Raw genomic sequence first — 23348 nt, 5'->3', positions numbered from 1 at the left:
TTTCCAGAGTGACATCATCCCCGCCAGTGGGGAACCGGGATGAAGAGTTGGAGGAAGATGAATTGCCTGACTTTGCCCGGCTAGCTAAACAAATAGAAGATAGCCGCCAGTATGCTGTAGGCGGGATCGAAGCCATAGTTGGGTCCCCCTGTCCCAACAAGAATGGGCCAAGCTTCAAGATCGAGACCCTGAACACGTCTTACTGAAACAGTACGTGAAGACACAAGAGAAACCACCCTCCGAAGTAAGAGCCCGACTATCAACCAGGACCTCCGCCCTACTTGCCCAATGGGATCGGCTGATCGTGAAGGATGGAGTCTTGTATCGCAGGGCCCTGTTATCCCATATGCTGGAAGAATGTTTGCAGATTGTCGTCCCGGAGCAGCTGGCCCATGAGATGGTTGCTGAAGCCCACAGAAGGAATGGCCACTTCGGCATAGACAAGACCCTCCGGTGGACCCAGCAATTCATTTTTTGCCCAGGACTCCGTAAGCTGGTTGACAACGTCTGACTAAGGTGTCGTACATGTGAACTCCACAAGTCTACTGAGCAGCGTGCACCCGTCCAGACTATTAGCACATCCAGGCCCCTCGAATTGTTGATGGTGGACTATCTGTTGATTGGAACGGCGAATAGTGGCTACCAGTACTGTCTGGTGATGGTGGACCACTTCACGAAATTCGCCGTCGCTGTTGCTACCAAAGATCCGACTGCCGAGTCAGCTGCACAGGCCATCTGTCAACACTTTGTTCGGGTTTACGGGTGTCCGGAGCGGCTGCACTCCGATCAGGGGGCGTGCTTCGAAGGGCGAGTCATTGAAGAACTTCAGAAGATGTATGGAATCAAGAAGTCCAGGACCACCCCGTATCATCCACAAGGGAATGGCGCGTGTGAACGTTTCAACCGGACCCTCTTACAACTGATCCGAACCTTAGCAGAAGACAAAAAGCCCGACTGGCCTCGATTCCTCCCAGAACTGCTGTGGGCCTATAACAATCAAGTCCATTCTGTCACCGGATACACGCCTTACACCCTCCTTTTTGGCCGACCAGGCAAAGGCATCCATGAGCTACACCTGTCTAACCCTGATGAAGACACCTGTGGTACCTATCCTTCCTGGCTACAAGCACACCGTCAAAGGATGGAAACTGTCTACCGGCTGGTGGAACAGCAGATCCAGGACCAGGTCCACGCTGATCCACTTCCAGTACAAGAAGACCTACTGAGTGTGGGTCAACTGGTACTAGTTCGTATAAAGAAACAGCAAGGAAAACTCCGGCCCAAGTGGGAGACCGAAGTCTATCGAATAATTGGACACCCGTACCCTGGTGGCCCCGTCTACCAAGTACAAGGCGAAGACAGCGGCAGCCTCCGCACCCTGCACCGCAACATGTTGCGCCCCTGTCGTTCTCAGCCTGACTCCCCTCCTGTGATACCTAGAGAGATGGATATCACTAATACTGTGGGAGACACCGATACCGGGGATGTAGAGGTGGAAGACATCCCTACCCCTGCTCGCCTGACTGAAGCGTCTGAACCCCTTACCTCCTCGACTGACTTACCGACTGGGGCAGAGAGTGGGGTGACTGATCGGGAAGAGAGGTTAGCACCCGTTAGGCGGACAACGAGGACCACCGCAGGAGTGCCCCCGGGACAGTCCTACAGAGACCAATATGTGTGGCCCTTTTCGCAGCCGGGTCCTACAGCCTCCACAGCCATCGCCGCCCCGGAGACAGTCGTTGACAGGGACTGCCAACCTTTAAGCGGGGGGGCGTGTAGTGAGCTGGCCGGCTGTGACTGTTCTGTTATCATTGACATAGAATCTGTGACAGACACTGCCCCCGTGTGGCCAGAAGTTATACCTATGCCAAATGTGATTACAGAGGGACAAACTGTATTGGCAAAACTTTCCCCTGGGGTGTCGTGAACAGGAAGGGGAGGGAAAGAGGAAGCTCGGGAAACTGGTGTGTGCAGAGAGAGGTCGGTGTGTGCTGGCGTCCTCCTGTAGAGGCGATATAGAAGATTGACTGGATGACCTCTCTCTCTTGAAAGCTGACATCCAGATTGTTCCGAGCTCCCACACTGCGGAGCACTCAACGGTGACAAACTCACAGATCCTGGAGCCCATGAACTGTAAGCGGGTCCTCTGTTGAGAGGCCGAATCTTCCACCCTTACCTGTTGAACCCCAAGGACTACAGTCTGGACCTGAGAGACGGCGTTTTGTTTAATCCTTGTTGTTTTCTCTTCGGCCGGAGCGTCCCCCTGCAGTGACAGACAGGCCTGCGACGTGGGAAGATAGCCTCTTGGAGCAAAGGAACTGGTAACGTGTGGATAGGGAAAGTGAGGGACAGTTTGTTATTACATGTTATCTCAGTGAATAGGCATATTTTGTATTGTCTATTATTGTGTTCCGCCGTGTTAAGGAAAAATGTATAACAGTAAAGATACGATTGTTAAAATGGAATCTGAGTGTGGAAGTTTTGCTGGGCCAGATCATAGATATACATGGGCGACCTTGCCCTCGGTCACTTCATCAGCACGCGCAGTAAATGTTGGAAAGTGAAAATTGCAAATATTCCAAGTTATTACCCAACACATAGTGCCCAGATTGTGCTCCAGGAGATACACATACCATACAATAAGTGATTTCTTTTCACTATAGTAATGCCAAAAGCATCGATGCTTAATGTGGTTTTGAGCACAGTCTAGTAAACTGTAAACTGTCATTGTCTTGGGGAATAATTCAATAATTTTGCATAACTTGCAATTTTTACAGATCGTTTAAGTAGAAATGGTCAAAAATATAGAATTCAAGGATATTTTATTCTAAAATAATAATTGGTTTTATTCTTGGCAGATAACTGTACCAGGAGATCAGCAGGACAGCTGACATCTTCAATGTTTAAATCAGATAATCTTGAGATCCCACAGGATACAATTGAAGTGAATGCCATTACTCCAAATATACCATCATCCCTTCACAGCAAAGATCTGTCATCTGATCCTGTGGAACAGATCCTGTCTTCTGATTCATTACCGACTACTAAGGAAAATCAAAATCTCAAAATAAGCATTAAAAAACGAACTAAAGCAATGAAGACATTTTCATTTTCAGAATATGGAAATAGTTTTCCCCTAGAAAAGTCATTTCTCAAACAACAAAGCATTCACAAAGCAGACAATAGAATTTCTTGTTCCAAGTGTGGGAGATGTTTTAACCAGAAATCAGATTTTGTCAGTCACCAGAGAATTCACACACAGAAGAAGCCATTTTCATGTTCAGAATGTGGAAAATGTTTTATTCGGAAAGCGCAGCTTGTTACCCACCAAAGAACTCACACAGGAGAGAAGCCTTTTTCTTGTTCAGAATGTGGGAAATGTTTTACAGATAAAAAAGTTCTTATCAGACATCATATGTCTCACACAGGAGAGAAGCCTTTTTCTTGTTCAGAATGTGGGAAATGTTTTAACAGGAAAGCGCATCTTGTTAGCCACCAGAAAACCCACACAGGAGAGAAGCCTTTTTCTTGTTCAGAATGTGGGAAATGTTTTACAGATAAAAAAGTTCTTATCAGACATCATATGTCTCACACAGGAGAGAAGCCTTTTTCTTGTTCAGAATGTGGGAAATGTTTTAACAGGAAAGCGCATCTTGTTAGCCACCAGAAAACCCACACAGGAGAGAAGCCTTTTTCTTGTTCAGAATGTGGGAAATGTTTTACAGTTAAAAATGTTCTTATCAGACATCATAGATCTCACACAGGGGAGAAGCCTTTTTCCTGTTTAGAATGTGGGAAATGTTTTAACCACAAAGCGAATCTTGTTAGCCACCAGAAAACCCACACAGGGGAGAAGCCTTTTTCATGTTCAGAATGTGGGAAATGTTTTAACCAAAAAGGGAATCTTGTTAGCCACCAGAAAACCCATACAGGGGAGAAGCCTTTTTCCTGCTCAGAATGTGGGAAATGTTTTAACCACAAATCGAATCTTGTTAGCCACCAGAAAACCCACACAGGGAAGAAGCCTTTTTCATGTTCAGAATGTGGGAAATGTTTTACCCACAAATCGAATCTTGTTAGCCACCAGAAAACCCACACAGGGAAGAAGCCTTTTTCATGTTCAGAATGCGGGAAATGTTTTAACCACAAATCGAATCTTGTTAGCCACCAGAAAACCCACAGAGGGGAGAAGCCTTTTTCATGTTCAGAATGTGGGAAATGTTTTAGCAGGAAGACGAATCTTGATAGCCACCAGAAAACCCACACAGGGGAGATGCCTTTTTCCTGTTCAGAATGTGTGAAATGTTTTAACCAGAAAACACATCTTGTTACCCACCAAAGAACACACACAGGGGTGAAGCCATTTTCATGTTCATAATGTGGAAAATGTTTTGTGAAGAGACCATCTCTCTCTAGCCACCAAAGAATTCACACAGGGGAGAAGCTTTTTTATGTTCTTAATTGTGTTTACATAGTCACATACAAGTTCTTCTCACTAAGTTAGAATATTATCAAAAAGTTCATTTATTCCAGTTCTTAAATGCAAAAAGTGAAACTCTTATATTATATAGAGTCATTACAGAGTGACATATCTCAAGTGTTTATTTCTGTTGATGACTAGATCCTACAGCCAATGAAAACCCAAAAGTCATTATGTCAGTAAATTAGAATAAAAACACCTGGAATGGCTTCCTAAACATTTTAAAAGGGTCCCTTGGTCTGTTTCAGTAGGCTCCACAATCATGAGGAAGACTGCTCACTGGACAGATGTCTAGAAGGTAGTCATTGACACACTCCAGAAAGAGGGTAAGCCACTGTAAAATATTAGTATTTCAATAATAATTAAAAAATATAGTTTACTTAACATATGCAGGTTCTAACTAGCAAATAGATACTCTGGGTAGTGAGGGACTGAGTTATTCTGAGGATTGTGGCCGATACATCTGTTCTCTGTTTGTCAGAACTATAGGGCTATTGTCAGAACTGTGGCTATTTGGAGGTAATAAATGGTTCTTAAAGGTCACAGGCTATATGCTTAAGCATTACAAAATGAGGTAATGTACAAAAAACTGATATTCATATTCCGCAAGTTACTAGTGTTCTTCTAATATGGTAGAGGCTATGAACATAGCAGCAGATCACCATATGTGGTTATGAGACAGGAAAAATAGATCCAATGTAAGCCTATGGGTCAAAATAGTATATAAGCCGACCTAACTCCTGTTCCTTTTACTAGGCACTGCTCCTAATAGCCAGTTTCCTACTCCACACTGATGAGGGGCAAATACCCCAAAACAGCTGTCTGTGGATGGATACCATGTTTTGGCATAGGTGGTTTTCCTTTTTGGATGCTGCCCTTCCCGTGGTTGTTCCTTCCCGGTGAAAGACCTGGCTATTTATTGCTTGCGTTGAGAAACACGTGATGGTGTCTCCGCGGCTTTTCTACATGCACCAACTCCTGTTCAGACAGATCTCTCATACTTTAAGAATCTCCAACCCAGACCACATCATACTTCAAAACCATATGTAAGAACCAATGAATGCTTGTTTTCTATAATCTAATACTTACTACGTGCTATAAACTTACTTTTCTTCATTTTTGTCATCACTTTTTGAATGAACATTAAACAAGATTTGTTTTATCCACACAATTCAATATTGCTTTCCTTTCTATCTTCACTGTGCTCCTACTTAAAAAAGTAAGAAACTGTTATTTTCTCTAACATTTTGGCGAGCCCTGCCAAATCTGATTTTTGTGCTATTTTTGTGAAATCCTTTCCCTTGCACACGGAGGTGGAGAGCTCTGCTAAACACCTGTTGTTCAAGGCGCAGGAATTCTGCTATTTCACGTCACAAGGATCAGACAGAGCCTACAGACAGTGAGGATTCGTGTCTCCAACCATAAAGAGCTGGATGTGTCCCATGATGGAGGTCTGAGGATTTCAGTAGAGACACAGAGGACCATCCATTGACGGTTGGATCAATCCAGGAGAAGAAAAGATATTCCACAGGTGAGAAAATGGATTTCATTCATGATTATTCTAAGAAAAGTAATATAGAGTTTAAGTTTGTTCATAGCCATACAGATTCACAATTATGGTCTAGTTTTTATAGCCAATGTGAAGCAGAGAATCTTAAGATTGATCAGAGGTTTTTCAGTAAAAAAAGTTACAGAGAAAGCTTCAAAATGTCATGTACATGGTCTGAGTGTAAAATAATTTAGTCTTTGAGAAAACTGAAACACAAACATATAAAGCATGTACTATCACACAAGAGATTGGTCATACTGACACACAAGGTGACACACAAGAGTCTGACGGGGATTACTTTGATTGTCCAAATTGTTTTGTATTTGTCAGAACATTATGAAAAATTGGAAGATCAAATCGATGCTCGAACAGAATTATTGTCCAAATTGCACCAAGATAAAAAAGGTTTCTGTTCTTACAAGATCAAACAAACATGAAGACAATGCCGCCACATCATTTGTACCTGACACACAAAATCCACATGTTTCAGTAGAAGATTTACAGGCAGATGAACTACAATGGAAGAAATTACATGACAGAGCAGCACAAATTGAAAATACACGATCAGTTAATGAAAATTGTAAAAGATATTCCAAACTACAATGACAAGATGGATGCCTTTTATAATGCGGGAAAGATATATATCTTGGTACCGTGTTAGCCAGTAGATAGAAAAATATTTAGAATTGAGAAGGGAAAATGGACTCATGCCAAAATCATCCACCAAACCTTCCGCACCGCCATTACATTCTTCTGCACTCACACTGACAACAGACAAACGTAGTCACCGTATGCACCATTAATCAGACAGATCAGAGCGATGTCAATGAAGGAAACTGAGTCCAGGGACCGAATTCCAAGTGCTTTTAAAAAGGACACTGGTCTTCTCCCATCTCCTCCATCTTTTTGACAATCACAGACAATTCCTACACCCCATCCATTGGAATTTGGGACTCGAGTTACATTGGATGACTGTGGAAGACCATTTGTCAAGGTAAATCTAGCAGGACAGAAGGTTGTATTTCTTATTGATACAGGAGCCCAATTAAGTGTTACAAATCTTGATTTTAAGCTACAACCAGATTCACCAGTTTGTACAATTGTTGGTTTTAGTGGACAAGGTGGAACTAAAGCAACCTTAGTTACCAATGTGACGTTGGAAACACCTATCAAAACAGGAATTGACATTTGGTATTGTCGTGATTCTGAAAATATACTTGGCACAGATTTTATGCAGAAATTTCGGATGGGTAGTGGATCTAGGAAATCAAGTTATCTGGAAAGATTCTAATGGTTGTAAACGTGAAGTCATTGACTCTGGTGATTATAGCCATGTTGGAAGTATTTGCTTAAATGATGTTGTGTCAACAGATCATTTGTGGCCTGAAACTGGTGGTGACGAGGTATTGACAGAAATTGTACTGCTTTTTCCTTCTCTTTGGGCTAAGTTCAGGAATGAGGTTGGTACAATGAAGGATGTTGTTGTAAATGTGGAAGGGCGAGATCCTCAGCGTCAGTATAAATTGCCTCCAGAATCAATTGATTCTATGTCAAAGATAATACAGGAATTGTTAGATCAAGGTGTCATCCAAAAGGCTAATTCTGTAAGTAACAATCCTTTGTGGTGTGTCCTTAAATCTGATGGTTCTTATCGAATGATATTGGATTTGCGGATGTTTAACAAACATACTCCCAATGTAGCACCCATTGTTGCAGATACTCATGACATGATGGCAAGGTTGAATGAAAAGGCAAAATACTTCTCTGTACTAGAGATCAGTAATGTTTTTTCAGTATACCTCTTGAAAAGAGTTGTCAGTACAAGTTTGCATTTACTTTCTTGGATGAACAATATCTGTTTTGCAGGTTACCTCAAGGAGCACATTTGTCACCTAGTGTTTCCCATCAGACGTTTGCAAAGGTATTATCTAGATTTTCGAGGCCTAATTGTATTTTGCAGTATGTGGATGATATCCTGTTGTCTACTGAGGATAAAGAGTCACATGTTTCTCTTCTGACAGAATTGTTTGAGCTGCTGCATGATGCATTGTTGAAATTGAACACTAAAAAGGTCAAATTGATGCAGACCGAGGTCAGGTTTTTGGGAGTGTTGTTGAGTCCAGGAAAAAGACAGCTACTGCAGGAAAGAATAGAGGCAATTGCTTCTCTACCAATTCCAACATCACACAAGGCATTGCGACATTTCTTGGGTCTTATAAACTTTTCAAGGGACTTCATTGAAAATTTTGCAGACAAGGCCAGGCCTTTGTATGATCTTTTAAAAGGTGAAAATAGTGATTACTTTGGTCCTTGGGATGATGAACAAACACACCTCATTTGAACAATTGAAAATGAATTTACAGACTGCACCTGCTTTGTCCACAGTAGATACGTCCGCGCCATTTGCTTTGCAAGTACACACATCAGAGACTTCTGTGTCTGCTATGCTGCTACAGTTGCAGGGAGAAGAGTGGAGAATTTTGGGCTACTTTTCTAAGCTTCTCTCACCTGTTGAAAGAGGGTTTGAGACATGTGCAAGACACCTGGTAGAGGTGTACTTAGCAGTCAAAGCAACTGAACACATTGTTGGGTTCAACAAAATCACTTTGCAAACTCCTCATTCTACACTAACACTTCTCTTTGAGAATAATATCCCAGGTGTGTCACATCAGAGATTTGCTTATTTGTTATTGTCATTGTCTCCCAAACAAATTGAGGTAGATTATAAGACCAAATATGTTCTTCCTCCGTTGATGCAATATGAAGGAGAAACTCATGATTGTTTACAGTCTTTTCAGGATCCTAGTCCATCGCTTTTCAGAAGGAAGGCAGAGGCAACAGATGAACCAATTTTTGTAGATGGTTCCAGATTCTATGCAGATGGACACTACTATTCAGGATATGCCATTTTTTGCTTTCAAAATATTTTATTAAATTTTAAACTTTAACCGGGAGGGATAAATCAGGAGGGGGAGGAGGGGAGGGGGAGGGGTATGGAGGTAGGGAGAGACAAACCCCTAACAATGGGGTATAATGATGATCATACAGTAATATTGCATAGGACAAGTATGATAACAAGAACTATATACAGATTTTTACAAGCATGTTAATAAACGTCTTGAAATGAAACCAAGAGTATAAATTAGGACCACATAAAACAGGAATCGAGGTAATCACTTTATGATTAATGAATGGAGCCTGAACTTGACTAACACTTCAAGTAATCGGGGTAGGGAATATTTCGTCCCATCTGGACCATTTTTTCATGAATTTTAGACACTGGTTATTCGCTATTGAAAAATGAAACTCATGGGATCTGTGCTGAGAAACTCTTAGTATGATATCTTTTAATGATGGTATCTGTTGACTCTTCCAATGAAAAGCAATATAATTCTTCACCACAAGACATATATGAATTATAGTTAATTTTAAGTTATGGTCGAGCTGATCAAGTCCAATAGACAGCAGAGCATTTTGAGGTTGTAAAGTGAAGGGAGCATTGGTAAGTTTGCTGATGACTTCTCTAGAAAGTTTTTTCCAGAGAGGGTTTACTATTGGGCAGCTCCAGAATATGTGCATCATGTCTCCTTTTTGACCGCATCCTCTCCAACATTGGGAGGAGTTTGTTGATCCCATGTGTGCCAGCCTGCTTGGGGTGTAGTACCACCGCGAGGTCACCTTAAAATGGGTTTCTTGGAGAGACATGGAAAGAGTTGATTGATAGGAAGTGGTGAAAGCTTCCTCCCAATCCTCAATTTTGTATGTATCTTTTAAATCTTGTTCCCACTTAATCATTGGGGGGCTTTTGGATAAATTAAAGTCTGAGTTGAAGTTATTATAAATAAATTTATGGCTCCAAAATATACGATGACCAATGTTATTAAGTAATTTGATTGAAGATTCTGAGAATTTTGGTTTGTCTTCCAAGAAAGATCCTATGTTCTTTTTAAGAATCATAAACTCCAAAAAGGAGGATGTGTGTATGCCGAATTTGCTTTTTAGGGTTTGAAAATTTACAAATGTCTGGTCCGAATATATATCACCTATTTTTTTAATTTTTGAGTCTACCCATAGCTTAGGGAGAGTTTGATTGGTTATAGAATATACCAAGGAGATGGGAATGTCTTTTAAAATATCTGAATGTTTTAGGCCATTTTTCTGGTAAGATAGTTTATTCCAGGCTTTGGCCACCGCCTGAAAAAGGGGGTGTGATACAGAGTCTGGGAGGTTGTTAAAAAGAGCTTTGTGAATGATTGATTTTGGATGACGGTTGTTGTTTATTGCCATCTCTAAATCTAACCATACCGGAGGGTCTGTATTTTGGAGCCAGTGAATACTTTGCTTTATCAGAAGGGTGTGGTAATGTGCTTTCAGGTTTGGGATATTGATCCCACCATTGGTTTTCCTTTTGTATAGGGTTTGAGTGGCTGTTCTTGGTTTTTTTGAGTTCCAAATGAATGCCTTGATCTGTGCTTGTAGATGTGTGATACCGATGTCTGAGAATGGAAGGGGAATACACCTAAGAATGTAGAGGAGTTTTGGTAAGATGAAAAGTCCCATTGTAAGAGTCCTACCCCATCATGATAAAGTGTTATCTCTATGAGCGATGTTCTCTTTGCTTATTATCTCGCTTAAAAGTTTGAAATTTGATTTTATTGTCCCTTTCATGGTTTTGTTTATCAAAATGCCTAAGTATGTAAATTCTTTATCACACCAGTTCAACATAGTTGAGTTTTTTATGGTTTGGATTTGATCCTTGTCTAGGTCTAAGGGTAGGATGTTAGACTTGATTTCATTTATTTTGAAATTTTAAAGTGTAGAGAATCTTTCAATATTTAGTAACACCTCAGGGATAGAAGTTTCTGGGTTTGACAAGGTTAATATTAAATCATCCGCGAAAAGTGTAATTTTATGGTGCCTAGTTTGGGTGGAGATGCCCGTAATTTTGTTGTTGGATCTTATTAGTTCAGCTAGGGGTTCTATAGCTATGTTAAATAGAATAGGTGAGAGGGGGCAGCCCTGTCTGGTACCATTATTGATACAGAAGGGATCCGAGATTTGGCAATTGCAGCAGATACTAGCCTTAGGCTTCGAGTATAGGGCCATGATGTATGATATCATAATTTCGTCAAACCCAAATTTAGTTAAGCTCTCTCTCAGAAAGTCCCAATCGACCCTGTCGAAGGCCTTTTCGGCGTCAAGAGACAGTAAGGCTAAGGGTATCTTGTTTTTCCTAGCCCAGCTCATAATGTCAATAATTCTTCTAGTTGCATCTGCCGGTTGCCTTCCTTTCACAAATCCCATCTGATCATTGGGTATCAGTCTTGGAAGAATAAGGCTAATTCTGTCTGCTAAAATTTTTGAGTATATCTTTAAGTCCACGTTAATCAAGGAAATAGGTCTGAAATTTTCTATAGCCTCGGGATCACCTTTGGATTTTGGAATAACTGACACCGTAGCCATCAGCATCTCCTGAGGAAAGGATCCTCCTTGGAACACATAGTTAAAGACCTCGGCCAAGTGTGGTGAAAGAACATCTGGGAAGGCCTTATAGTAAGCGTTTGTGAACCCATCAGGGCCAGGAGATTTATGAAGGCCGAATTCCTTGATTACACTTTCTATCTCACCCGGGGTAATTGGGGCTTTAAGGGAGGTAAGTTCGTTTGATGTTAGGGTAGGAAGATTTATTTGTGACATAAATGCTTTGATTTTGTTGATTTTTCCTAATTTCTCTATGGGGTCGTTTTGTTTGGGATTGATGTTATAGAGCTTTGAGTAGAATTTTGCGAACTCGTTCTTTTGGGTGTGAAATTTTGCCCGTCCCGTCCAGTTTGTTGATTCTGTTAATCCTATTGTTAATTCTTTTCTTTTTAATTTTGTTGGCCATAAATTTAGTTGGTCTGTTATGGGATATGTAATATTTGTAGTTCGACATTTTCACAATGGCATCATATGGTGAGAATAGTATCTCTCTAAGTTCCGTTCTCAGCTTAGATAATTCAGTCTGAAAGTTTTGGGGGGGTGTGGTAAATTTAAGTAATTTGTTTTCCATTTCTCGGATTTTGTTTGATAAGTTTTGAATTTTTTTCCTGGACTCTTTTTTCTCTTTTGAGGCTAAGCCCATAATCACTCCTCTAATCACTGCCTTATGGGCACACCAGTTATTGCAGGGGGTTGTCATTTCAGGTTTGTTGTCATCAAAGTAGTTAGTTATGGCTTTTTGTATTATTGTTTTGCTTACTGGATTGTGTAGGATTTTTGAACTGCATCTCCAGAGTTTAGTATTTAGAAGAGGGGGGCCTATTATAGTTTTACCGGTGACTGGGGCATGATCAGAAATTGTTCTATCCCCGATTGAAACCTCTTTAATTCTGGTCAAGGAATAAATGTCGGTAAGAATCAAGTCAATTCGCGAGGCTGTCTGGTGTACATCTGAGAAGTGGGTGTACTCTCTGGAATTTGAATTTAGACACCTGAAGGTGTCAAATACCTCATTCTTATCCAGCCAAGCATTAAGGCAATCCGCGATAGGCCTATTTTTTGAAGATGAATCCAATTTGTTGTCTGGGGTAATATTAAAATCACCCATCAGAAACAAGTACCCTCTCCTGACTTCCTCAATTAACCTCATGACCTTATTTAAAAAAGGTATTTGACCAGAATTCGGTGCGTAGATGTTGGCTATTGTACATTCCTGGTCATTAATTTTACATGTCAGGATGTGAAAACGACCTTTATTATCTTTGTATTCTTCTATTGTTTCGAATGGGATGGAACTATCTATTATTGTAAGTACCCCTGCTATTTTCTTTGTATTGCATGCCTCAAAGATATGAGGGAATTTGTGGTGGGAGAAGTATGGATGATTACCTTCAAGAAATTTGGATTCCTGAATGCATATGATGTTAGCCTTGGACCTGATCAGCTCTTTCCAGAGGGCGTGTCTTTTCCTCGGATTATTAAGGCCCCTGACGTTATATGAAACTACGTTCAGCTCCATTATCTTTTCTGTGAAATAACTGAAAAATAAACAGTAGTAAAGTTGCTTAGATTAGTAGGTTAATATAAACAGTAACAGCTGTCTTGATGTTCTGAATATAACGATTTAACTTGTAACCTGCAAAGCAAAAATAGTTAACAATGTATAATAATATGAAACAAATGCCCAGGTAGACCCGAAAAGGTACTACCGCCTCTCAGCAAGGAGCTCCTGTAAAAGGAAAACAGAGACAACATCCAAATAGCTGATAATCAAAGCCAGCATATCCCCAATTGTGGCGATACAAACAGTTTTTTCATTCTTTGGCTTTGGTGAAGGTTTCTTTAATCGAATGAATAAAGTCCATTCCATCTCCTGGGGAATGGATTGGGATGATCCGTCCTCTAAAGTTCACCAATAGTTTTAGGGGGAAGCCCCACTTGTAGGGTATCTTTTCCTCCCTGAGGATCGAGGTAACTCTGTTGAACTCCTTTCGGCCTTCTAACGTATCTTTAGACAAGTCCGGGAAAACTTTTAAGTCCTTGTACGGTTCAGGGAAGAATTTATTTATTCTCAGATAGTTAAGAATTTTCTCCTTAGTATGATAAAAGTGGATTCTTAAGATGGTATCCCTTGGGATGTCCGGTGCTATTCTAGGAGGTCGAGGGAGTCTGTGTGCCCTATCAATGATGAGGTCAGAGGGAGTCAAGTCCGGAATTGCAGTTTTGAAGATATCTTGGATACGGTTAGAAAGATCTTCCTGTGTTATTGTCTCCGGAAGCCTTCTGATCTTTATATTGTTCCGGCGTCCCCTATCTTCGATGTCTGCCATTTTTAATCTCAGTTTGTGGACTTCTGCCGAGATATATTCTAAGTCAACTGATGATTCAGCACCTCCTTTTTCTAATTTTTGAATCCTTTTTTCATGGCTTTCCAATTGTTTGTCGACTTTCTCACAGAACTTCACAAATTGTTCATTAATTTCTTGTTTTTGTATTTGAAATTTTTTATCTAACATTGTGCTGAACCTGTCGATGAGATCAGCTTGGGTGTCTTGGTTCTGCGGATTCATAGCAGATTGGAATCTTACAGGGCTCTCTCTTCTGGCTCTTTGTTTCTCCGGGCTCCTATTAGGGCTATAGTCGTTTGAGGAGTCCTCTGACTCACTAAGATCTTTTAGGACCTCATATTTTTCACCCGTTGCTCCCGGCATGTTTCTTTTTGAAGAAAAGGATGAATCCATTTTATCTGATGGGTGGGGACTTTCATCCAATTTAGTTTTCCTTTTAATTTCAGGACGATGGTTTAGGTCTCTTGGGGGTGATCTGGATTTGAGAGGACTGATAGGGTTTGCTTGGTCCCTGTGTGGCTTATAGCTGCTGTAGAGTTTATTTTGTTTACCAACGCTTTGTGATTTTGGTGATTGTTGAGGTTGGGAGCCTCCTTTTGTTTTAGAGAAACTCATAGTGATTAACTTCACCAGTAGGTTTCTTCTTATATTGTAGGAATGAACTTATGGGCAATCCTGCCTCAGTTATTGTGTATTCACTGCTACAGATGCTGTGAAGTAACAAGTTGGTACCGGATGACCCGGTGTGGGAGCCGCCATTATTGCTGCCCTTCTAGCGGTTATAATGTGGCTCAATGGCACTTATATATGTGCCTGCAGAGAGAGGGGAGGAAGACCTCTAGTTGAACATTGGTGGTGTAATGGATAAAGCGCTAAAGTGTCTTAGAGCGCTGGAACGTCGTGAATAGAGCGCTGGTGCGTTGTAAATGAATCGTTGAAGCGTCGTAAATGGTCCGCTGGAGCGTCGTGAATGATTCGCTGATGCGTTGTAGATAAGACGCAGGAGCGTTGTAGAGCGTTGGAGCGTATTAGATCGCCGGGGCGTCGTTGGGCGCTGGAGCGTCGTAAACAGTAACTGCAGACACAACGCTGCGGCCACTTGTCTAAGGAGAGTTTGTTATTCGAGTGCTGGGACCGGGACGAGAGGCTCTTACCTCCGGTTCAGAGGGCTTCAGTGATGTCTGTGCCTCCGGTGTGGCGCAGTCTGAGTCCTGGACGAGGCTCTCCCGCGTCGGATGTCCTCCGGTAAGGTTGTTCTCCGGATCAGTCACAGCGGAGGGAGGGGGAAATGGAGCTATCAGCCGCACCTGCTTCTTGCTCCGGTCGGAGCTCCGGTGCTCGGTCTCCTCGCTGTGCCTGGTGATCGCGCGGGCTGCAAGAGTCTGTGTTGCGCTGCCTGTCACAGTACAGTTAGGGCCAGAAATATTTGGACAGTGACACAATTTTCGCGAGTTGGGCTCTGCATGCCACCACATTGGATTTGAAATGAAACCTCTACAACAGAATTCAAGTGCAGATTGTAACGTTTAATTTGAAGGGTTGAACAAAAATATCTGATAGAAAATGTAGGAATTGTACACATTTTTTTACAAACACTCCACATTTTAGGAGGTCAAAAGTAATTGGACAAATAAACATAACCCAAACAAAATATTTTTATTTTCAATATTTTGTTGCAAATCCTTTGGAGGCAATCACTGCCTTAAGTCTGGAACCCATGGACATCACCAAACGCTGGGTTTCCTCCTTCTTAATGCTTTGCCAGGCCTTTACAGCCGCAGCCTTCAGGTCTTGCTTGTTTGTGGGTCTTTCCGTCTTAAGTCTGGATTTGAGCAAGTGAAATGCATGCTCAATTGGGTTTAGATCTGGAGATTGACTTGGCCATTGCAGAATGTTCCACTTTTTGGCACTCATGAACTCCTGGGTAGCTTTGGCTGTATGCTTGGGGTCATTGTCCATCTGTACTATGAAGCGCCGTCCAATCAACTTTGCAGCATTTGGCTGAATCTGGGCTGAAAGTATATCCCGGTACACTTCAGAATTCATCCGGCTACTCTTGTCTGCTCTTATGTCATCAATAAACACAAGTGACCCAGTGCCATTGAAAGCCATGCATGCCCATGCCATCACGTTGCCTCCACCATGTTTTACAGAGGATGTGGTGTGCCTTGGATCATGTGCCGTTGCCTTTCTTCTCCAAACTTTTTTCTTCCCATCATTCTGGTACAGGTTGATCTTTGTCTCATCTCTCCATAGAATACTTTTCCAGAACTGAGCTGGCTTCTTGAGGTGTTTTTCTGCAAATTTAACTCTGGCCTGTCTATTTTTGGTATTGATGAATGGTTTGCATCTAGATGTGAACCCTTTGTATTTACTGTCATGGAGTCTTCTCTTTACTGTTGACTTAGAGACAGATACACCTACTTCACTGAGAGTGTTCTGGACTTCAGTTGATGTTGTGAACGGGTTCTTCTTCACCAAATTAAGTATGCGGCGATCATCCACCACTGTTGTCATCCGTGGACACCCAGGCCTTTTTGAGTTCCCAAGCTCACCAGTCAATTCCTTTTTTCTCAGAATGTACCCAACTGTTGATTTTGCTACTCCAAGCATGTCTGCTATCTCTCTGATGGATTTTTTATTTTTTTTCAGCCTCAGGATGTTCTGCTTCACCTCAATTGAGAGTTCCTTTGACCGCATGTTGTCTGCTCACAGCAACAGCTTCCAAATGCAAAACCACACACCTGGAATCCACCCCTGACCTTTTAACTACTTCATTGATTACAGGTTAATGAGGGAGACGCCTTGAGAGTTAATTGCAGCCCTTAGAGTCCATTGTCCAATTACTTTTGGTCCCTTGAAAAAGAGGACGCTATGCATTACAGAGCTATGATTCCTAAACCCTTTCTCCGATTTGGATGTGGAAACTATCATATTGCAGCTGGGAGTGTGCACTTTCAGCCCATATTACATATATAATTGTATTTCTGAACATGTGTTTGTAAACAGCTAAAATAACAAAACTTGTGTCACTGTCCAAATATTTCTGGCCCTAACTGTAAGTGGAGGAGGGAAGCGGCGCTCTCCGCAGCGGTTGTTTCCTGCCATAAGCGGGAACTCCGGTGAGACAGGGGCCCGGCAGGGCTTCTTGTTGCGATGGGTGGCTCCGGTTTTCTGCCTCTTCACCGTGTCCAGCCACAGCTCAGGTTGAGAGGCTCTGTGTCGCTGCTGATTTTGCAGCGCTCGGCCGCAGCACAGGCTTTGGGGCCTTTGATCTCCCGCTCGGTGCCGCCGGGTGCTGCGAGGGAGGGAGGGAGATGTTGTAGCAGCGGCTGTCCCACCTCGGTCTCGGCGGTCCCGGAACCAAGGGGACCCGGTTAGTCCGCTTAAGTTTTCTTAGTCCTGGAAGCGCCTCACTGTGTGTGAGGAGGTGTGGCTTTGCTGCAGCCGGTCGGCTAGGGAAATCTAGGTCCCGGCCTCAGTGTTGCATCAGCTTTGTAGGCCTCAGCTTCCAAAGTCCTCAGAAATGAAAAATAAACATCCCAAAAGGGGCTAGACTGTGTCTTGGATCAATCCCACATACTTTTGGGGCTGGATGGCTTGATTAATGTCGCTTTTTAGTCGGATTGGGATGATTGTCTCTGGAGCTCCTGAAATTACATCCTCATGCTTCAGGCTCAAGCCACGCCCCCCAGGATATGCCATTTTTTATCCCAAAAGAGAACAGGTTGTAAAACACAAATTACCAAGTCATTTCTCAGCTCAAAGGGCAGAGCTAGAAGCAGTAAAAATGGTACTACAGCTGAACGAAGCTGATGATCAGTGTCCCATTGTAATCTACAGTGATAGCGCCTATGTTGTTAGATCACTGACAGATTATTTGCCAGTTTGGGAAAAAAGAGGCTATGTAGATTCTTCTAATAAAGGTACTGTCACACTGAACGATATCGTTTACGATATCGTTTCTTTTTGTGACGTAGCAACAATATCGTCAACGAAATCGTTGTGTGACAGCAACCAACGATCAGGCCCCTGCTGGGAGATCGTTGGTCGCTGTGGAAAGTCCAGCACTTTATTTTGTCGCTGGATCTCCCGCTGACATCGCTGAATCGGCGTGTGTGACGCCGATCCAGCAATGTCTTCACTGGTAACCAGGGTAAATATTGAGTTACTAAGCGCAGGGCCGTGCTTAGTAACCCGATGTTTACCCAGGTTACCGTTGTAAATGTAAAAAAACAAACACTACATACTTACATTCCTGGTGTCTGGTCATGTCCCCCGCCGTCAGTTTCCCGCACTGACTGGTGAGCGCCGGCTGGCCGTAAAGCATGCTGTGCAGCGGTGACGTACTTTACGGTCGGTGCTCAATCAGTGCGGGAAGCTGAAGGCGAGGGACGTGACCAGACACCGGGAATGTAAGTATGTAGTGTTTTTTTTTTTTTTTACATTTACAACGGTAACCAGGCTAAACATCGGGTTACTAAGCGATGTTTACCCTGGTTACCCGGGGACTTTGGCATCGTTGGTCGCTGGAGAGCTGTCTGTGTGACAGCTCTCCAGCGACCAAACAGCGACGCTAAAGCGATCGACATCGTTGTCGGTATCGCTGCAGCGTCGCTTAGTGTGACGGTTGTTGTGAATTCTGTGGCAGAGCTCCCTCCTGTGGTCACAAGTGGTACTTCGGCTGATTCTCTCTGGGAGCTTCCGTTTGTGGAGGAAAGTGGTACTGCGGCTTCTGAGTTTCCTCCCTCAGGTGATCTGGTGAGGTCGTTAGGTGCTTCTCTACTTAACTCCACCTAATGCTTTGATCCATGCTTCCTGTCAATGTTCCAGTGTTGGACTTGTTTTTCCCTGGATCATTCCTGTGGCCTGCTGCTCTGCATAGCTAAGTTCTTCTTTGCTATTTGTTTGCTGTTTTTTTCTGTCCAGCTTGTCTAATTGTTTTGCTGGAAGCTCTGGGACGCAAGGGTGTACCTCCGTGCCGTTAGTTCGGTACGGAGGGTCTTTTTGCCCCCTTTGCGTGGTTTTCTTTAGGGTTTTGTGTAGACCGCAAAGTTATCTTTCCTATCCTCGCTCTGTTAAGAAAGTCGGGCCTCACTTTGCTGAATCTATTTCATCCCTACGTTTGTCTTTTCATCTTAACTCACAGTCATTATATGTGGGGGGCTGCCTTTTCCTTTGGGGTATTTCTCTGAGGCAAGGTAGGCTTATTTTCTATCTTCAGGCTAGTTAGTTTCTCAGGCTGTGCCGAGTTGCATAGGCAGAGTTAGGCGCAATCCACGGCTGCCTCTAGTGTTGTTTGGAGAGGATTAGGGATTGCGGTCTGCAGAGTTCCCACGTCTCAGAGCTCATTCTATTATTTTGGGTTATTGTCAGATCACTGTGTGTGCTCTGACCGCTATGTCCATTGTGATACTGAATTGCCTATCACAACAGTACAGGAAGCCCAAAGTGCTAATGATTCTCAATAGAGGGAAAAAAGAAGTTCTGAGACCATTTTTTTTCTTTGCACTGTGTTTTGCCTTTTTTTTCCCCTAGACATTTGGGTGGTTCAGGACACAGGTGTAGCAATGGACATTAAAGGTCTGTCTTCATGTGTGGATCAACTCACGGCAACAGTTCAAAATATTCAAGATTTTGTGGTTCAGAATTCTTTGTTAGAACCGAGAATTCCTATTCCAGATTTGTTTTTTGGAGATAGAACTAAATTTCTGAGTTTCAAAAATAATTGTAAACTATTTCTGGCTTTGAAACCTCGCTCCTCTGGTGACCCAGTTCAACAGGTTAGGATCGTCATATCTTTTTTGCGTGGCGACCCTCAGGACTGGGCATTTTCTCTTGCGTCAGGAGATCCTGCATTAAGTAATATCGATGCGTTTTTCCTGGCGCTTGGATTGCTGTACGATGAGCCTAATTCAGTGGATCAGGCAGAAAAAAATTTGCTGGCTCTTTGTCAGGCTCAGGATGAGATAGAGGTATATTGTCAGAAATTTAGAAAGTGGTCCGTTCTCACTCAATGGAATGAATCTGCGCTGGCAGCTATATTCAGAAAGGGTCTCTCTGAAGCCCTTAAGGATGTCATGGTGGGATTTCCTATGCCTGCTGGTTTGAATGAGTCTATGTCTTTGGCCATTCAGATCGGTCGACGCTTGCGTGAGCGTAAATCTGTGCACCATTTGGCGGTATTACCTGAGATTAAACCTAAGTCTATGCAGTGCGATAGGACTATGACCAGAGTTGAACGGCAAGAACACAGACGTCTGAATGGGCTGTGTTTCTACTGTGGTGATTCCACTCATGCTATCTTTGATTGTCCTAAGCGCACTAAGCGGTTCGCTAGGTCTGCCACCATTGGTACAGTACAGTCAAAATTTCTTCTGTCCGTTACCTTGATCTGCTCTTTGTCATCGTATTCTGTCATGGCGTTTGTGGATTCAGGCGCTGCCCTGAATTTGATGGACTTGGAATATGCTAAGCGTTGTGGGTTTTTCTTGGAGCCCTTGCAGTGTCCTATTCCATTGAGAGGAATTGATGCTACGCCTTTGGCCAAGAATAAGCCTCAATACTGGACCCAGCTGACCATGTGCATGGCTCCTGCACATCAGGAGGTTATTCGCTTTCTGGTGTTGCATAATCTGCATGATGTGGTCGTGTTGGGGTTGCCATGGCTACAGGCCCATAATCCAGTATTGGATTGGAAATCCATGTCGGTGTCCAGCTGGGGTTGTCAGGGGGTACATGGTGATGTTCCATTTCTGTCAATTTCGTCATCCACCCCTTCTGAGGTTCCAGCGTTCTTGTCTGATTACCGGGATGTATTTGATGAGCCCAAGTCCGATGCCCTACCTCCGCATAGGGATTGTGATTGTGCTATCAATTTGATTCCTGGTAGTAAATTCCCAAAAGGTCGACTGTTTAATTTATCCGTGCCTGAGCACACCGCTATGCGCAGTTATGTGAAGGAATCCCTGGAGAAGGGGCATATTCGCCCGTCATCGTCGCCATTAGGAGCAGGGTTCTATTTTGTAGCCAAGAAGGATGGTTCGCTGAGACCTTGTATAGATTACCGCCTTCTTAATAAGATCACTGTTAAATTTCAGTACCCCTTGCCATTGTTATCTGATTTGTTTGCTCGGATTAAGGGGGCTAGTTGGTTCACCAAGATAGATCTTCGTGGTGCGTATAATCTGGTGCGAATCAGGCGAGGCGATGAATGGAAAACTGCATTTAATACGCCCGAGGGTCATTTTGAGTATCTAGTGATGCCATTCGGACTTGCCAATGCTCCATCAGTGTTTCAGTCCTTTATGCATGACATCTTCCGAGAGTACCTGGATAAATTCCTGATTGTGTACTTGGATGACATTTTGATCTTCTCGGATGATTGGGAGTCTCATGTGAAGCAGGTCAGAACGGTTTATCAGGTCCTGCGTGCTAATTCTTTGTTTGTGAAGGGATCAAAGTGTCTCTTTGGTGTGCAGAAGGTTTCATTTTTGGGGTTCATCTTTTCCCCTTCTACTATCGAGATGGATCCTGTTAAGGTCCAAGCCATCCATGATTGGACTCAGCCGACATCTCTGAAAAGTCTGCAAAAGTTCCTGGGCTTTGCTAATTTTTATCGTCGCTTCATCTGCAATTTTTCTAGTATTGCCAAACCATTGACCGATTTGACCAAGAAGGGTGCTGATTTGGTCAATTGGTCTTCTGCTGCTATGGAAGCTTTTCAAGAGTTGAAGCGTCGTTTTTCTTCTGCCCCTGTGTTGTGTCAACCAGATGTTTCTCTTCCGTTCCAGGTCGAGGTTGATGCTTCTGAGATTGGAGCAGGGGCTGTTTTGTCGCAGAGAGGTTCTGATTGCTCAGTGATGAAACCATGCGCTTTTTTTTCCAGGAAGTTTTCGCCTGCTGAGCGAAATTATGATGTGGGCAACCGAGGGTTGCTGGCCATGAAGTGGGCATTCGAGGAGTGGCGTCATTGGCTTGAAGGAGCTAAGCATCGCGTGGTGGTATTGACTGATCATAAGAACTTATCTCGAGTCTGCTAAGCGTTTGAATCCTAGACAGGCTCGTTGGTCGCTGTTTTTTGCCCGTTTTGACTTTGTGATTTCGTACCTTCCGGGCTCTAAAAATGTGAAGGCGGATGCTCTCTCTAGGAGTTTTGTGCCCGACTCTCCGGGTTTATCTGAGCCGAGGGGTATCCTCAAGGAAGGAGTAATTGTGTCTGCCATCTCCCCTGATTTGCGGCGGGTGCTGCAAAAATTTCAGGCTAATAAACCTGATCGTTGTCCAGCGGAGAAACTGTTTGTCCCTGATAGGTGGACGAATAAAGTTATCTCTGAGGTTCATTGTTCGGTGTTGGCTGGTCATCCTGGTATCTTTGGTACCAGAGAGTTAGTGGCTAGATCCTTTTGGTGGCCATCTCTGTCGCGGGATGTGCGTACTTTTGTGCAGTCCTGTGGGATTTGTGCTCGGGCTAAGCCCTGCTGTTCTCGTGCCAGTGGGTTGCTTTTGCCCTTGCCGGTCCCGAAGAGGCCTTGGACACATATCTCTATGGATTTTATTTCAGATCTTCCCGTTTCTCAAAAGATGTCAGTCATTTGGGTGGTCTGTGATCGCTTTTCTAAGATGGTCCATCTGGTACCCTTGTCTAAATTGCCTTCCTCCTCTGATTTGGTGCCATTGTTCTTCCAGCATGTGGTTCGTTTGCATGGCATTCCAGAGAATATCGTTTCTGACAGAGGTTCCCAGTTTGTTTCGAGGTTTTGGCGAGCCTTTTGTGGTAGGATGGGCATTGACTTGTCTTTTTCCTCGGCTTTCCATCCTCAGACTAATGGCCAGACCGAACGAACCAATCAGACCTTGGAAACCTATCTGAGATGCTTTGTCTCTGCCGATCAGGATGACTGGGTGTCCTTTTTGCCTTTGGCTGAGTTCGCCCTTAATAATCGGGCCAGCTCGGCTACCTTGGTTTCGCCATTTTTCTGCAATTCTGGGTTCCATCCTCGTTTCTCTTCAGGACAGGTTGAGTCTTCGGACTGTCCTGGTGTGGATACTGTGGTGGACAGGTTGCAGCAGATTTGGACTCATGTAGTGGACAATTTGACCTTGTCCCAGGAGAAGGCTCAACGTTTCGCTAATCGCAGACGCCGTGTGGGTCCCCGACTTCGTGTTGGGGATCTGGTTTGGTTATCTTCTCGTCATATTCCTATGAAGGTTTCCTCTCCTAAGTTTAAACCTCGTTTCAGCTTGTCTAATTGTTTTGCTGGAAGCTCTGGGACGCAAGGGTGTACCTCCGTGCCGTTAGTTCGGTACGGAGGGTCTTTTTGCCCCCTTTGCGTGGTTTTCTTTGGGGTTTTGTGTAGACCGCAAAGTTATCTTTCCTATCCTCGCTCTGTTAAGAAAGTCGGGCCTCACTTTGCTGAATCTATTTCATCCCTACGTTTGCCTTTTCATCTTAACTCACAGTCATTATATGTGGGGGGCTGCCTTTTCC

General features: G+C 43.3%; 2 protein-coding genes across 3 annotated transcripts in view; both read left to right on the top strand.

The window, feature by feature from the left end:
* Window positions 1-5952, top strand: part of LOC138662852 (oocyte zinc finger protein XlCOF6-like) — a 46457-nt gene extending 40505 nt beyond the window's left edge. For both annotated transcript variants that reach the window (XM_069748831.1, XM_069748832.1), the window contains exon 7: window positions 2859-5952. In XM_069748831.1, the coding sequence (XP_069604932.1) occupies window positions 2859-4378 (1520 nt within the window). In that variant the 3' untranslated portion in view covers window positions 4379-5952. The remainder of the gene's footprint in view (window positions 1-2858) is intronic.
* LOC138662856 (oocyte zinc finger protein XlCOF22-like) overlaps window positions 1-23348 on the top strand; it is a 283481-nt gene that overhangs the window by 167349 nt on the left and 92784 nt on the right. The window lies entirely within an intron of this gene.

Source organism: Ranitomeya imitator, chromosome 2 (genome assembly GCF_032444005.1).
Source record: "Ranitomeya imitator isolate aRanImi1 chromosome 2, aRanImi1.pri, whole genome shotgun sequence".
Lineage (NCBI taxonomy): Eukaryota > Metazoa > Chordata > Amphibia > Anura > Dendrobatidae > Ranitomeya > Ranitomeya imitator.
This window is presented reverse-complemented; position numbering and strand designations above follow the sequence as displayed.